Here is a 14,761-nt window from a genome sequence, read left to right on the forward strand (position 1 = left end):
TCCAGCTAGGAAGTGCCACTGTGGAAGGGCTGGGCCACCTGACCAGGTAGGCTAGAGGCAGGTGCTCAGGCCTGGCCCAGGCGCAAGGAAGCTCAAATTTCTAGACTCAACCCCCTTCTAACCCAAAGCCGAGATAAAGGGGGTTGTAATGCCCTCAACCCCCTCCTAACCCAAAGCCAAAATAAAGGAGGCAGGTCATGGGGACGGTCCATCCTGACACCCAGGCCAAACCACACAGCACCTGGTTAGTAGAATCTTTTTTATTCAGAAAAAAAAAAAACCCAAAAAACAAAAAAGTTTTCCAACCACACACAGGAGGGGTACAGGGAGGGGGAGGTGTCTGTCCATCCAGCCCCAGCCCCCAGCCCATGTGGTTTTGGCAGCAACAAGGGGTGTGGGGTAATGGCCCAAAAAATAAAAATGGTGTACGTGTGTGTATGGGAAGGAGAGGGGTGCAAAAGCAGTGGGGGGTGGTGGGGGGGAGGGGTGGACGAGGTCAGTACTGGGAACGCCGCAGGTGGGAGGCCATTTCATAACATTTCTTGTTGATCATCCCGCCGTGGACACCTTCTTTGCCCATCAGCAGGACTAGCGCTGGAGGAAAGAGAAAGGAGGCTAGGACCCAGGTGTCCCGATTCCACCCCCGGCCAGCTGTTCAGCAGCTGTCCAGCCCTGGGGGCTGTAACCCAACCTCCTCTTTCCCACCCCCCCCCCTTACACACAGGCAGGCTGTCAGTCACCCTGAAACAATAGGGCTTTTCAGGAGGGGGAAATCAAGCTTAAAGCTGGAGAGGAACAAGCTAAAATTTAGGGGCCAAAAGCCTGCATACCGCGGACTCTGGTTCAGGCTACAAATAACCAGGGTTGGGCCTGCCGCCTCCAGGTTTTAACAAAAGAATTCAAAAGACCCAGTTTAAGTGCCAACTTCTGACCACCAGTCTACCTCTTCCAAGAAAACGGAGTTTTTCCTCTGAAAGTCTCAGGGCAGGAAGGAACTGAAGAGGTAACACAGTTCCACTCTTTATATTACAAGATGAGGAACCGAGACACAACCGGAGGAAGTATCCGGCGTCCCAGCATCCAGCAGGCTGTTAGGATCCCTTTGTACTGGGGGGAACCACACAGAAAAAGAACCCAGAAGACTACCGGGAGGTGCACTGGGGATCTTGGAGCAGGAGAGATGAAGAGAAACTCACTCTTGGCAGTCATGGTGACAGTGATGTTGAAGGTGGGCGCTCCCCCGGTGCTCTTGGTACGGAGATCCATGGTAAATTCCCCGTCCTGCAGCAGGGAGTCCCGGATAACAGAGCATTTCTGGCCCCCCAGTGTCAGCCCGTTCACGAAAAAACTTGACCGGTCTTTGCCGACCAGGACACCAACCTCAGCTGGCTGGAAGGGGAACGAAGCGCCCGTCAAAGTTAGTACACCGAGGTTCCCACCCTCTTCTCCAAGGACCCACCTGCCCCCGACTTCTAGGGGGAAGCGAGAACCCCTCCCCCACCCCGGAGCGAGGAGGACAGGTTACCTGCTTTGTGCACATCTAAGAAATTTGAAAAACCCTTAAAAGGGCTGTTCAAAGTTCGTGCACAAAAAGATCATGGTCCTCAAACCCAGAAAATGGTCCTAGGAAGGGACTACATATTCCTCTGGAAATTTCGATCTCATTTAATAGGGAAAGCAAATCCAGGAAATAAAGGGGGCCAAAATCCAGGGAAAGGAGTGGAGTGGAATGGAATGGGGAGCCTTTGGATGCACAGAACTCTCCTTCAGGAAAAGCAGAAGCTCAGAGGGGAAGGGAGGGGGCGGGCGAAGCAGGAGAAGCAACTTTGCCCTTATTTGGTCAAAGGTTCTGCAGGAGTTGTTAGGGGCCCGGACGCCTGGGTCTCCAAGTGACTTAGGGTAGGTCCAGGTATCTGTGCCCCAAGATGAGGAAGCAGAGCCCTGGGGGCCTTCCGGGAAAGTTGGAAAACTTCTGAAGGGGGCCCAGGGCTACACCCGCAAACCCAGCCCTCGGGTCCACTACCCCAGGGAACCTTTCTCCCCCCTCCCCCTAACCCCCCAAACCCCCACATCCGGTCCCCTCCCGCCCGGAAATCCCCTTCCCCCCCTCCCGAACTTCCGCTCCCCCTCCCCACTTCCGGGCAGTGTGGACAGGGGAGGTGGTGATGGGGACAGCAGGAGTCATCCCTCATTCCTCAGCTCACGCTGCCCTACAACTTCCCACAAAGTTCCCCCGCTCCGGGCCCCGCCGGATGGCGGGAAGGGAGGGCGAGGGGACTTCCGGGACGGGCCTCCCAGGAATGCGGGGCACGGCGTGCCGACCCGGGGGGGGGGGGGGGCGTGTGGCGGCCTCGCCCTCTCTAACGGAGCCGGGAGGGCGGGGAGCCCCGGGGACCGGCGTGCGACCCAGGCCACGCGCCCGGGGCTCCCTCCCGCGGCGGGAGGAACAAAGGTGGCGGGGCGAGAGCCGGCCGCCGGAAGCGGGGCCGGGGGTCCCCAGGCGCCTGGCCGGTCCCCGGCCCCGGCGGAGCCCGCCCCGCCCTAGACGAGGCGGAAGTGGGCCTCGGCACCGGGCGGCGCGCCCCTCCCCGCCCTGTGCCCCGGATGTAACGCCCCGTCGCGGGGAGCGGGGCGGCGGGAGGCACGGGCGCCGCCGCCCCGGGGCGTAGGGCTCGGGGGGCAGCGGAGGGCCCGCTCACGTGCAACCGCCATCCGCGCCGTGTCCGGGGCCAGGACCCGGTGGCGGCCCTGCGCCGTCCTCCCCGGACCGCGCCCGCCCCCACCCCAGTCCCTCCCTCCGGGTCCGGGCCGGCCGGTGCCCCGGGGCGCGCGGGCGTCGCACTACCGTGATGTTGACGAAGGTTTTCCCGGGGACGGCGGCCCAGACGGAGGGCGAGTCCTTGTAGCCCACGATGGCCGCGTCCTGACAGGTCCCGTCCGCCATGAGGTTGTCGATGTAGGCGTTCCACCCGGCCATGGCGCTGCTGCTGGGGCTGCTCTGGGCGCTGCTGCTGGGGCCGCGGGCTGGGCTCGGGGGCCTCGGGCTGGCGGGCGGGGGGAGGTGGAGAGCTCGGGGCACGCGCTGCCGTCCGGACCGCGGCTCTGCTAGCTGTGCAGCAGCCCTCGCACCGCCACTTCCTGCTCCTCCCCCCCCCCCCCCCCTAGATTTTTATTTGCAAAGGGCGGCAGGGGCGGGGCCTGCTCCCCGTTCCCTCCCTCCCCCTCTCGCCTGCCCAGAGACCGAACTTTGCAAATGCAATTTTAAAAATCCCTCCCCCTATTGCAAAATTTGCAGAGTTGGGTGGAAAGCTATGTAAAAGGATGGGGGGGGAGGGGGCGGTGGGCGGTGGCAGGGGAAGGTTAGGGTCCGGGCTCGCTCCACTTCGCCTGGACTATAAATCGGACTTTGGTGTCGGGGAAGGGAGTGAGCCCGAGGGAGGAAGGAAAGTGAAAGGAGGAATTGGCGAGCTGCGAATTGGGCGCAACGAAGAGGGTGCGGGGCGCTCAGGGTTAAACGGAACGGCTCCCCCTTCCCCCACCTCCGCCGGAGGGCAGGAGCGGCGGCGGCGGCGCGTGCGCCCGCGCCTGCGCGGGGCCGGGCCGGGCCGGGCGGGAGGGCGCGGGGCGGTTGGAGCCAGCGGCCGGCTGCGCGGGCGCGCGGGGAAGCGGGCGGCGGGACCCCCCGCGGAGGCGGGCGGGCCGGGGACGCGTCTCCCGCCGACCGGAGGGGGCGGCGGCGCCGCTGCTCCGCTCGGCTATAGGCAGCTAAGGCGCGCGGGAGCCAAGAGGGATGTGACAAATACCCAGGCCGTTTTCGGAGCTGAAGGCATCCCCGCGGGGACACCCGTGTCTCTAGCATCAGCCCGAGTGGCACAAGCCGAGCTCCCGGGGGTGACCCTCCGCGGGGTCAGCTCCGGTCCCAGGCCTCACCCCCACTCCCCGGGCTCCCCGGCCGAGCACTTCGCGCCCCCGGCCGCGCCCCTCGACCCGGCGCCGCCGAGGTCATCGCGCGCGGGACGGAGGGGCGGGACTACTTTTCAGAGCGGAAGAATACCAAGAGGCCTCACGCTTTGCAACTTTTTCAGTCAGGGGAAAGTCCCTTCCCGTTTGGGCCCCTTGGGTTTTTTCCTTCTTTTCGGTAAAACTTCGGCTGAGAACTTGAGCGCGGCGAGCGCACCCGGCGCCGGGCGCGGAGCGGTGGGCAGGGCCCCGCGGCGCCTCAGGTGGGGCAGCCCCGCGCGCGCGCCGGGCGCCGAGGGGCTGGGCCGCTTCCGGTGCTGGGGGAGGGGCGTCCCGCTGGTCCTCCCAGGCCTGGGGCGCGCGACCCCGCGCGGCCGCCCCGAGCTCCCGGCACCGACGCCCCCCGAGCCCGTTCCTCGACAGCCGCGCGGCTGAGTCACCGGGACGCTCGGGCGGGGCCGGCGCTCGGGCACGTGGCGGCGCTCCCCGCCCGCCGGCTCCCGACCTCTGCCCCGCCGCACCCCCGACCCCGGGCCGGAAAAATCCCGGGAGGGCGCGGCCGGGGGTGGGGGGAGGGGCGGGTGCGCGCCCCGGCAGACACCCACCTCCCCGCAGGGGCCACCCGTCCTCCCGCCATTCATTTTGTGCACTCCCGGTTAACGTCATTCACTGGCGGGCGGGGGCCGCGCCCCGAAGCGCCCGAGGTCGGCCGGGAGAGAGGCTCCCCGTCTGCCAGTCTCCACGCTGGGCGACAAGTGCTGTCCCAGCGCTATCAGTAGGGAGCCGCGCCAACTCTTGGGGGCCCGTCTAAATTCGTCTCCCCGCCCCCTCCCCCACCCCCCTCGCCCGCCCGGAGCGGGGAGGGTGGGGTGCGGCCGAGAGAGGCCGCGATGAGGACCCGGAGAGGTGAGACTCTCTCGCCTTCCGAGTGGGGGGTTTACACCTCAAAGCTTGCCCACGCCCCCGGCCGCTTCTTCGACCGACGGCAGAGGCGACCGGGCGCCTGCCAAGTGAGCTGAGCATGTGTGGATGTCAATCCTGCAGCCCCTCTTCCAGGCCCCCTCCCCAGCCCTGCAGGGCTCAGGTTACCCTTGGCCTTTGCTAAAGGGCACTGGTTCCTCTTTAACCTTTGCAAAATGGTACGGTAATCCCGGGGAGGGGGAGACCCCCGATCTGAAGGCCCTCCCAAGCCCCTCCCCGGGGCTGGAATTCAAAGTAGGGGTTTGTGTTGAGGGATACAGAGGAAGGAGGGGTCGTCATTGACCTTTGGGAAGGGGGCAGGTGCCCAGGGCCTTCTGATTTAGGCTGTAGTGGGCACTTGGCTGGCAGCCCGGTGCGGAGGGGGGAGGACGAAGAGGGAGAGAGGGGCGGGGCTGGCCGGGGCACAGGGTGGCTCGGGGATAAATGCCCGGCCTGAGAGGGGGTGAGCTGACACTGTCCCAGCTGCCATCCAGACTCGGAGCTCACCCCAGACCCCCAGCGGAGACATCTCAGGTCTGGCGAATCTTGCAGTCCCAGACGATGGGGGGGTAGTGAAGGGGGAGGGGGGTGCTGGTTTGAGAAAGGGGGGGCTGTGTCAGGCGTGTCTTCCTCCTGGGACCCCCCCCCTCCCCACCCCGTGCTGGAGAAAGCTTTGATTGGAAGGGTTGGAGCGCGCAGGTTGGGGGTGCCCAGGACCAGGGACTGACGACACCCTGAAGGCTGTGAAGAGAGGCAGGTGGAGGTGGATTGCAAAGGGGAGGGGGAGTTGGGGCCGGGTGGGGAATTTGGGGTCCCCGCGGATTTTGGAGGTGCGGGAAGATGCGAACCAGAACAGCAGAAGAGGGTCTGAGGGCCAGCGGGGCCAGGGAGAGCGCAGCGCTCGAGCGGAAGGCTGAGGGAGCAGGCCTCAGTGCAGCTTTGCGGGGACGGGGGTCCAGGCTGCCTACAATCCAAGCAGTTCTAGGAGGGGCCCCTGGATTCCCAGGTTGGCGGTGGAATAGGAGCTGCCCTGAGTGGGGGAGGGGGCTCCGCCAGCCTCTTCCTCTGTGACCTTTTTGTGGGGTATTTTTAGCTCCAGCACCTGCCTTCTTGGGGTGGGGAAGACTCTTAAAGGGCAAGGGATTTCGGGCTCCTTAAGGGAGATCAACTGTCCACACTAAGTTACACCTCCTGTCCTGCAGCCATGGCCATGCAGAAAATCTTTGCCCGGGAAATCCTGGACTCCAGGGGCAACCCCACCGTAGAGGTGGACCTGCACACAGCCAAGGGTAACACAGGCCTCAGCGGGCTCTGCCCACCCCACCCCACCCCTCCCCGGTCCCGCTGCACATCCTCTCCTTTCTGTGGGATCCCCTCCCCCAGGACTTCTTCCCAGGCCTTGTCTCCCAGAGAAGCGGGAACCTCCCCCTGCACTGCCCCCTGCGCCTGGGCTCAGAGAGGACGCCTCGGCCCCTTGGGTGCGGCTGGGACCCCGCGTGACCTTCCCATTCAACCCGCCCAGGTCGATTCCGAGCAGCTGTGCCCAGCGGAGCTTCTACGGGCATCTATGAAGCCCTGGAACTGAGAGACGGGGACAAATCCCGCTACCTGGGGAAAGGTGAGGGCGGCCCATGGCTGGAGGCGCCTGTTGTGGGCGGTGGTTTCAGGACTGGGTGCGCAACGCCCTTGGGGTGGGGGTGGGGGTGAGGGGGCTAGGGCACTGGAACCCTCAGGAAGAGGCCTGCTGGCACCGGAGATCTGAACCCCCTCCTCCGGCCTGTCTAGGGGTCCTGAAGGCCGTGGAACACATCAACAAGACCCTAGGCCCCGCTCTGCTGGAAAAGGCAAGAGGGCGCCTGCTTCCCACCGCGCCCCCACCCCCCCAGCTGCCTCTCCCTAAGCCACCCCTGCTTGGGAGGTGTGAGGGGCCCTGGTTGGCCAGCCGTCCTGTCCTGTCCACCCTAAATGCCCACACTGCCTCCCGCATGTGACCTGTGTTCTCCCCTCTCTGACCTCTCCTTCCAGAAACTAAGCGTTGTGGATCAAGAAAAAGTTGACAAATTTATGATCGAGCTGGATGGGACTGAAAATAAGTGTGAGTGAAGCTCCAGGGGGAGGGAAGGGATGTGGGGGGATGGGAGAGACCCCAGAACTGAGGTCCGGTTAGGTGATCTCTGTGTCCCACATTTCGGGGCACATCGTGGCTGGATGGATCTTTATTCACCGCACAGGCATTTCCTGACGGCTGCCCTCTGCCGGGCCCGGCGGGCCGTGGACACGGCTGTGAGGCTGACACATTGCCTGGGGTGGGGGCTCCCAGAGCACCTTGGGCGGCTGGGGAGAGATCTGTTAACGAGCTCTTGATGCCCAGTGGTGTGGGGTTCCAGATTCTTCCTGGGGCGATGCCAGACGCTGGGGGAGAAGCTCTCACTGTCTCTTTGTGCCTGCCTCCTCTAGCCAAGTTTGGGGCCAATGCCATCCTGGGCATATCGCTGGCTGTGTGCAAGGCCGGCGCGGCCGAGAAGGGGGTCCCGCTCTACCGGCACATCGCAGACCTCGCCGGGAACCCGGACTTGGTCCTCCCCGTGCCTGTGAGTGCAGCTGCCCTCGCCGGATGCCACAGTGGCTGAGCCGCCCCGCCCAGGGAGGGGGGCACCAGCTGCCCCTGGAAAGGCTACCTTCCAGACCCAGCTCCAAAGAAACGGTTTCCTGCGGTGGAACGTCTCCAGCCGCGGCCCAGCCCCTCCCTCTTTCCCACAATCCAAGCCTTCCCTTAAGCCTCTGCTGCCTTCCCTTGGCACAACCCTGTGCCTTCGCATTCCAGTGCCAGACTCAGCGAGAGCTCCAGCGTCTAGCCCCAGCCCAGGCCCCCGGAGCAGATCAAGTGCTTCTTCGTGGCGAGGATCTCGGCATTTCTTTCTGTCTCCCCTGATCCTTATTAAATCCAATTTCCTGTTGCTGGAAACCCTTTGAATTTTATCTCGCTAATAACGTTGCCACTTATCGTTAATTAACGGGGCAGCTCTGGAGACGAGCCGCTAGGTTCCTGCCTGTTCACCGGCTGTGTGGTCTCAGGCGAGAGTGTGTCACCGCTCTCTGCCTCGGTCTCCCCATCTGTGAAATGGGGATGATCACAGTGCCTAGTTGATAGGGCTGCCGTGAGCACGAACTGAGCTCACAGAACACGGGGAGCACCGGCTGTGGTAACCACCACGTCAGCGTCACTACCCGGCCCGAAGCGGCCGCACGCTGAGAACGCTGCGTTCCGCTTCTGTGATTTTCAGTGCGAGGTCCTGCAGGTAAGCAGGTGGTATCCCTGTCTTACCGCAACAAGGAAAGAGACCTTGAGGAGCGAAAGTACTCCCCCCTAGAGCACTCAGCTGGTGACCAGGAGAGCCAGGATTCCACCTGGACCCTCCCCATTCCTTCTAGATCCCTCCCAGCCCCTGGCCCGGGTCTGAGCTCCCCCTCCCCCTCCCCCTCCCAGGCCTTCAATGTGATCAACGGGGGCTCCCACGCCGGGAACAAGCTGGCCATGCAGGAGTTCATGATCCTGCCCGTGGGAGCCAGCTCCTTCAAGGAGGCCATGCGCATTGGCGCCGAGGTCTACCACCACCTCAAGGGGGTCATCAAGGCCAAGTACGGGAAGGATGCCACCAACGTGGGCGACGAGGGCGGCTTCGCACCCAACATCCTGGAGAATAACGAAGGTCGGTGTGAGCTCTGAGGGGCAGGACCCTGCGTCCCCACAGTGGAGGGGGCCGCAGAGACAGGGCGCCCTGAAGCCTCAGGCGCCCTCTTGCCCCTCCCCCAGCCCTGGAGCTGCTGAAGACGGCCATCCAGGCAGCTGGCTACCCCGACAAGGTGGTGATAGGCATGGACGTGGCGGCGTCTGAGTTCTACCGCAACGGGAAGTACGATCTCGACTTCAAGTCTCCCGATGACCCCGCGCGGCACATCACTGGGGAGAAGCTGGGGGAGCTGTACAAGAATTTCATCAAGAACTATCCTGGTGAGACCCCCACGCGTCCTGTGGCTCCTGCCCAAGCCCCTGGCTGTCCTGAGCCCCGTCGAAATCCCCATCCCAACTTTTCTGACCTTCACCCCGGTTCTTCTCCCATCCCCTTCCAGTGGTCTCCATCGAGGACCCCTTTGACCAGGATGACTGGGCCACCTGGACCTCATTCCTCTCGGGGGTTAACATCCAGATCGTGGGGGATGACCTCACGGTCACCAACCCCAAGAGGATCGCCCAGGCTGTTGAGAAGAAGGCCTGCAACTGCCTGCTGTTGAAGGTCAACCAGATTGGCTCCGTGACCGAGTCCATCCAGGCGTGAGTGCCTCCTGGCCCCGGGGGGCCGCGGCCTCCCTCCGCCCCAGCTCTGCTTGGCCAGCCACGTCCGCCTTCCCTGGTTCCCGCCCCGTCCCCACCCTCCTGACCCCGGAGCGTTGCCCAGGTGACCCCGCCGTGTCCTGCCCCCAATCCTCCCTCCTAGATCCTGCCTTCCTTCCCACCAGCACGTCCAGGGCCCAGACTCCGAATCTAGTCGCCCCTTCTCTGCTCCTTCCCCAAGAACTTAGTCATTCCCCTCCCTGCGAAGGGCCTCCTCCCCCAAATGGAAGGGAGAAGCCCCACCGGCCCTTGGCTTTCCCTCTGGGGCCCCGGTCAGTTGGCCTTATCGAGCATGCTCTCTGCCCAGCTGCAAACTGGCCCAGTCCAACGGCTGGGGGGTGATGGTGAGCCACCGCTCCGGGGAGACCGAGGACACGTTCATCGCTGACCTCGTGGTGGGGCTCTGCACGGGACAGGTACTCACGACTCCCAAACGTCTGACCCAAGTTTCCTGGGGGCCCTGGGTTCCCATCCCTGGGTTGGACCGCCACCACGGGAAGCTCCCTCCGGGCCAGGCTGGATCTGGCTTCTCTAGCCTCACACGGTCCTCCAAATTCCCTTTTCTTCCTCAGATCAAGACTGGTGCCCCCTGCCGCTCAGAGCGCCTGGCCAAGTACAACCAGCTCATGAGGTATGGGGGTGCAGTGGGCGCAGGGGGCCTGGACGAGGGGAGCCGAGGGCCGTTGGGCAGGAAGGCACAGCCCTGACTTCACCTGCCTTCTAGGATCGAGGAGGCCCTTGGGAACAAGGCCGTCTTTGCCGGACGCAAGTTCCGTAACCCGAAGGCCAAGTGAGAAGCTGGAGGCTCTGAGACCCCACAAGACACCATGGGACAGACCTAGGCCCACAAGCCCCTCCCTGGGAAATAAACGCTGGTGCCAACATAGACACGGTGTGGTCCTTGTGGCGTGTGAGCAGGTGCGGGTCTCTGAGCGGACAGGCGGGGCGGGAAGGGAAGACGCATCACCCGCAGGGACCAGAGGGCAGGAGACGGGGTGGGGTCACACTTTGGAAGGAGGCTGGGGAAGGGGGCGCCGTGTAGGCAGCCAGAGGGGCACTGAAGGCACGTGGAACCGGCTCCGGGAAGGGAGGGGGACGGGGCCGAGGCGTGACCCACCCGAGGGGCAGCTGCGTGGGAGTGAGAGTGTGAAAACTGCAGGGAGCGTGGGCAGATCCTACCTCTTCGGGACCCCCTCCCCCACCTCCCCCCCTGCCCTGAGAGCACCAGTATCTGGCCATCCTCGGTCTACACAAACAGCAGTCATACTAATCAACCTAAAATTCCCTTCCTCCCCAGGACCCCCCTTTCCCTGTTCAGACAAACCAAGACATTGGGTCAAACAGTGTTTACTGAGTGTAGAGTAATCCCAGCCCCGTGGGGAAGAAAATTCCGAGGAGAAAGGAGAATAATACACGTTAAATACCCACCTGTGCATTCACACTCGCACAGCCACGCGCAAGCACACACACCCCACTCGAGGGTCTGAGCTCGGACGGTGACAAGTCACATACCCGCCTCCCCGGCCCGGTGCCCGCGGACGGGAGGCGGTGCGGAGGTGGGGCTCCAGGATGGGTTCTAATAGCAGCAGCCTGTCCCCCTGTCCCCGGCCCGCCCCGGTTGCTGGGGCGCCTAGGACGTCGGTGGCAGCTCTTCCCCGCTCTGCCGCAGCCGCTTCTTGGCCCGGATCTCGTTCATGGCCTCTTCGATGGAGCGCGTGTCCCTCTTGTTGGCCACGGGCACTGCGGGGCGAGGAGGGTGGGAGCCCCGTGATCACAGCCTCTCCCCTGCCTGCCGTCCGGCGCTCCCCCCCTCCCTTCTGCCCTCCCCAGCCCCGCCGGGCCTCACCACAGCCATAGGTCTTGTTGGCCTGTAGCATGTGGGCCGCGTCCTTGGCCGCCCCCTTGCCGATGAGGTGGCTGTACTTGTCTTTGTAGTCGCTGGCGGGGCTCACCACCACGGGGCCCTGCTGGGCTGCCTCCTCCTCCTGCCGCTGGGCCAGCTCCTGGGGGTGCAGAGGGAGGCCCGCGCTCAGGGGGCCTGACTCGGGGTGCTGGGCCGCAGGCTCCAGGGCCTGCCCCTCGCGGCTCACCTTCAGCTTGCGCTTCTCCTCGGCTTTCTGGGGGTCCCACTCCTCGCCGCGACGGTAGGACTCCAGCTCTTCATCTGAGGGCGCGAACTCCTGGGGACAGGGGAATGCCGGGGTCAAGGGTCCACAGGCATCCCAGGCCTCTCCCCCGGGGGGGGGGTCGGACACAGGCCGAAGACGAGACAGGGGAGCACGGAGCTCGGGCCTTTCACCTTCTTGAAGATCATGACGTAGCGACACTCATCATCTTCCCCGAAGGAGAAGGACGTCAGGCCAGCCACCTCCACCACATCGTGTCTGGGAAGGGAGGGCGGAGGGGAGAGTATGCGGCACCGTGGTGGTGGGGGGTGGGGGGGAGAGGGGCCGCACCCCCTTCTCACGGGTCCCCGCTGGCCCTTCCCCGCCCAGCCGCCCAGGCCGGGGACACTCACAGGATGCTCCTCTCGATCTTGTTCATCGGCTGAAACTTTTTCTTGGTCTGCTGGCTGTCTTGGATGAAATCGGACACCTCTTTCTCCATCTTGGGAGAAGGAGAAGGACGGCATGGGAGGGCCGCTCCGCCCCAGCATCCCTCGCCCTAGCCGGGCCATCAGGCCATCGCCTCCCCACGCCTTTCCCAGCTTCCACGCCACTGGCTTCCAGGCTCCTCCCCGGAGACATATGGGGAAACCTGAGTCCTCCACCTTCCAAGTCTAACTTATCCGAGGTCCTCCCTGAAGCTGCCTGTGACATCTCCAGCTGTCCTCACCCTTTTACGAAACTCCACTTTCTGTTGTTTTTCTTGTTCCTGTAGCTTCTTCAGGCGGGCAGCCTGCTCTGGGGGCAGAAAGGGCAGCGTGAGGCCAGGGGCGGAGGCACGGGCGGGGAGAGTCCGTCAGGCTGCCAAGGGGACCCGGGCCCGCTGGGAGAGCGGGAGGACTGCTGCCAAGCGTCGGGTCGTACGCTCTCCGTACGTGGCGCTGTGCTAGGTCCCGTGGTACAGACGGACCGAGCTTTGCCCTGCAAGAGCCCGCCATGCAGCGGGAACAGCAAGGTCCCGTTTCCCAACCCCGCTGGGGAATCCGATTAGCATTTATTTCATGCCCACGGCACACGAGGAACCGGGAGACAGCTGGGGAGGTCAGGAGAGTGGATTCGGGCCTGGCCGTCAAGAGCTTCCTGTCACGGCGTCTACGCAAGAAAGGGGAAATTATTTAACTTCCTATATTTTGTGACACCCCCACTTCTCACTTCTACGGACAGGATGACGCTGGAGGGACAGGCCCCCTCCTCCTCTGGGAGCGCAGGCATCCAAGTCCAAGGTGAGCTGCGAAGGAGCTCCCCCAGCTCAGGTCTCAGCGCCCCCGCCCCTTTCTGGCCACCTCAAATCCCTCACACCCTTGATTCCACTTCCTCGGACCAAATCCCCCGCAGCTGTCCCGAGCCGCCTCCCGCTGGCCTGGCCACCCCAGGCCTTTGCACCTGTGGCTCCTTCTGCTTCGAGTGCTTCTCCTCCTCTTGCACACCGAGACCCACCATGAGTCACAGTTGCCGCTTCCTCTGGGCCCAAAGCACATTTGGTTCAGACAGCCACTAGAGCAGGTGCTGAGAACCCACATAATGTAACTTTGTATTTGTCTCTCGGGCCAGACTCTGGGCTGCGGGAGGGCAGGCGCCCTGCTCACCTCCCATCCCGTTAGTCTCGGTGGCCCCAGGGCCTGGTAGCTCAGGCTAGGCGTTCTTTCTCTCATCCCGGGGGGCTTAGCCATCAGTGCATCTTATCTTGACCACTGACAGCTCTCTAACGGGTCCCTCTGCATCTGAGGAAGTGGCGTAAGATTAAGGTTAAGATTGTTGGCCAAGGGGCGCCTGAGGGGTCAGTCGGTTAGGTGCCCGACTTCGGCTCAGGTCATGATCTCGAGGTTCGTGGGTTCGAGCCTTGAGTTGGGTTCTGTGCTGACAGCTCAGAGCCTGGAGCCTACTTCAGATTCTGTCTCCCTCTCTCTCTGCCCCTCTGCCGCTCATGCTCTCTCTCTCAAAAATAAACGTTAAAAAACCAAAAAATGTTGGCAAAAAAAAAAAAAATCGAGTAGGCTTAACTCCAGTTTAAAGCCAGGTTTAAAGCCCTACCACTTAGTAACCCTGTGACCTCAAGCGAGGACCTAACACTATGCACTTCAGCTTCCTGGTCCACCAACTGCCGCTGGTGAGCCCCGCCTAGGCAGTCAGGGAGAGCACGAATTCCAGTGTCCAGTTCGCACACGTCCCCGATCTCCTCCGAGCTCTGTCCGCTCACCGGGTCAGGGCCCCTGGGTCATTGCCCTCGTGACAATTATTTTGCAAGGTGGCTACCAAACTGCAGGGTGATCATTTCCTGCGCGCTCGGGGCTGCGCGATCCGCGACGGTACCCCGGGATCCCGGCCCCCGCGCGGGGGAGCCCGCCCGCAGGGAGCCGCTCGGGGGCAGGAGCGTCCCTGTCCCTCCAGTCACTAGCGCGATCCGCCGGCAGGCAGCCGGGGGCTGGGAGGCTGACCTCGAGGGAGGGGCGGCGGGGACGCGGCAGTGAAGGTGCTCGGGGAAGGGGCGCAGGGCACCCGAAGGACCCGGCCGCCAATAGGAGGCGCTGGGGGCGGGGCGGGCCCGAGGAAGGTGGGACAAGACTTCGTGGGCAGAGCTCTAAGTGGAGCTGGCCAATAGAGGCGAAGGGGTGGCGGACGGGCGTGCCCTGGACCCAATCGGAATGCGGCTGGGGGTTGCCAGGACTCGCGGGCCGGACACGCCCCCCACCCCCCGACCCGCGGGCGGGGCGAGGCGGGAGGGCGGGCGAGGCACGCCCAGGGGCTGGAGGAAGCCAGCCAATCAGAGCACGACAGCGGCGGACGGGCGGGCTCGCCGGCGAATTGGAAACAAGGACTGCGGAAGGCCAGTAGGGAAGAGGCGGGAGGCGGCGCTGGGCTTGAGGTAGCCAATCACCGCTCGCTAACAAGAGCGGGCGGGCCGGCAGCCCTTTTAGGGACTCTGGGGGTCTCCGTAGGGGCCTGTGAGGGGGTCTTTCAAGGTTGAGGCGGCGGCAGCGTCCGAAGGGGGGGAGAGTGTGGTCCTGAAAACCGGGCGAAGAAAGGCGGTTGCGGATTTGGGGTCCTCACCTCGGGCCTTGCGCCGAGACTCCTGGTCCCCGAGGCTGGGTGGCTTCTCCATGGAGCTCAGGATGGAGCCCAGTAGGTCCGCCATCTTGGGAGTGACTGAGAAGGGGCGGCGCGTCTTAAAGGGAAGGGCGAAATGCCTTTAAGGCCGGAAACACGTCGGAGGCGGAGAGCCCCGCGCCGGCCGCGCCCCGCCCGCTGTCCCCCGCCGCCGAGGCTCCGCCCGCCCGCCCGCGCG

The 14,761-nt window shown here is 64.1% G+C and overlaps 3 protein-coding genes across 3 annotated transcripts; 1 reads left to right on the plus strand and 2 right to left on the minus strand.

Moving 5' to 3' along the window:
* Positions 1-438: 438 nt before the first annotated feature.
* Positions 439-3,104, minus strand: PFN1 (profilin 1). Its single transcript, XM_053892247.1, has 3 exons — positions 2,846-3,104; positions 1,197-1,389; positions 439-594 (listed from the first exon to the last, which is right to left on the minus strand). Exons 1-3 carry the CDS (start codon positions 2,975-2,977, stop codon positions 497-499), a joined length of 423 nt encoding a protein of 140 aa, XP_053748222.1. The 5' UTR covers positions 2,978-3,104; the 3' UTR covers positions 439-496.
* A 2,216-nt stretch (positions 3,105-5,320) lies between these two features.
* ENO3 (enolase 3) lies at positions 5,321-10,199 on the plus strand. Its single transcript, XM_019413718.2, has 12 exons — positions 5,321-5,454; positions 6,123-6,209; positions 6,443-6,538; positions 6,706-6,764; positions 6,946-7,015; positions 7,378-7,511; positions 8,408-8,630; positions 8,735-8,932; positions 9,052-9,253; positions 9,621-9,729; positions 9,886-9,944; positions 10,038-10,199. Exons 2-12 carry the CDS (start codon positions 6,125-6,127, stop codon positions 10,105-10,107), a joined length of 1,305 nt encoding a protein of 434 aa, XP_019269263.1. The 5' UTR covers positions 5,321-5,454; positions 6,123-6,124; the 3' UTR covers positions 10,108-10,199.
* Positions 10,200-10,801: 602 nt separating this feature from the next.
* Positions 10,802-14,663, minus strand: SPAG7 (sperm associated antigen 7). The gene is made up of 7 exons (XM_053893277.1): positions 14,527-14,663; positions 12,149-12,216; positions 11,832-11,920; positions 11,613-11,697; positions 11,404-11,493; positions 11,160-11,316; positions 10,802-11,053 (listed from the first exon to the last, which is right to left on the minus strand). Exons 1-7 carry the CDS (start codon positions 14,609-14,611, stop codon positions 10,944-10,946), a joined length of 684 nt encoding a protein of 227 aa, XP_053749252.1. The 5' UTR covers positions 14,612-14,663; the 3' UTR covers positions 10,802-10,943.
* Positions 14,664-14,761: the final 98 nt, after the last annotated feature.

Source organism: Panthera pardus, unplaced genomic scaffold (assembly GCF_024362965.1).
Source record: "Panthera pardus isolate Hobbes unplaced genomic scaffold, ASM2436296v1 HiC_scaffold_3, whole genome shotgun sequence".
Taxonomy (NCBI): domain Eukaryota; kingdom Metazoa; phylum Chordata; class Mammalia; order Carnivora; family Felidae; genus Panthera; species Panthera pardus.

Excerpts from the sequence above, each read along its gene's own strand:
- PFN1 (XM_053892247.1), bottom strand. The coding sequence starts at position 2,977 with ATGGCCGGGTGGAACGCCTACATCGACAACCTCATGGCGGACGGGACC. Across the intron at positions 1,390-2,845 it reads AAACCTTCGTCAACATCACG|CCAGCTGAGGTTGGTGTCCT; the intron begins GTAGTGCGACGC and ends TTCCCCTTCCAG. Across the intron at positions 595-1,196 it reads TGTCACCATGACTGCCAAGA|CGCTAGTCCTGCTGATGGGC; the intron begins GTGAGTTTCTCT and ends TCTTTCCTCCAG.
- ENO3 (XM_019413718.2), top strand. The coding sequence starts at position 6,125 with ATGGCCATGCAGAAAATCTTTGCCCGGGAAATCCTGGACTCCAGGGGC. Across the intron at positions 8,631-8,734 it reads CATCCTGGAGAATAACGAAG|CCCTGGAGCTGCTGAAGACG; the intron begins GTCGGTGTGAGC and ends CCCCTCCCCCAG. Across the intron at positions 9,945-10,037 it reads AAGTACAACCAGCTCATGAG|GATCGAGGAGGCCCTTGGGA; the intron begins GTATGGGGGTGC and ends CCTGCCTTCTAG.
- SPAG7 (XM_053893277.1), bottom strand. The coding sequence starts at position 14,611 with ATGGCGGACCTACTGGGCTCCATCCTGAGCTCCATGGAGAAGCCACCC. Across the intron at positions 11,921-12,148 it reads AAGTGGAGTTTCGTAAAAGG|ATGGAGAAAGAGGTGTCCGA; the intron begins GTGAGGACAGCT and ends CCTTCTCCCAAG. Across the intron at positions 11,317-11,403 it reads AGGAGAAGCGCAAGCTGAAG|GAGCTGGCCCAGCGGCAGGA; the intron begins GTGAGCCGCGAG and ends CTGCACCCCCAG.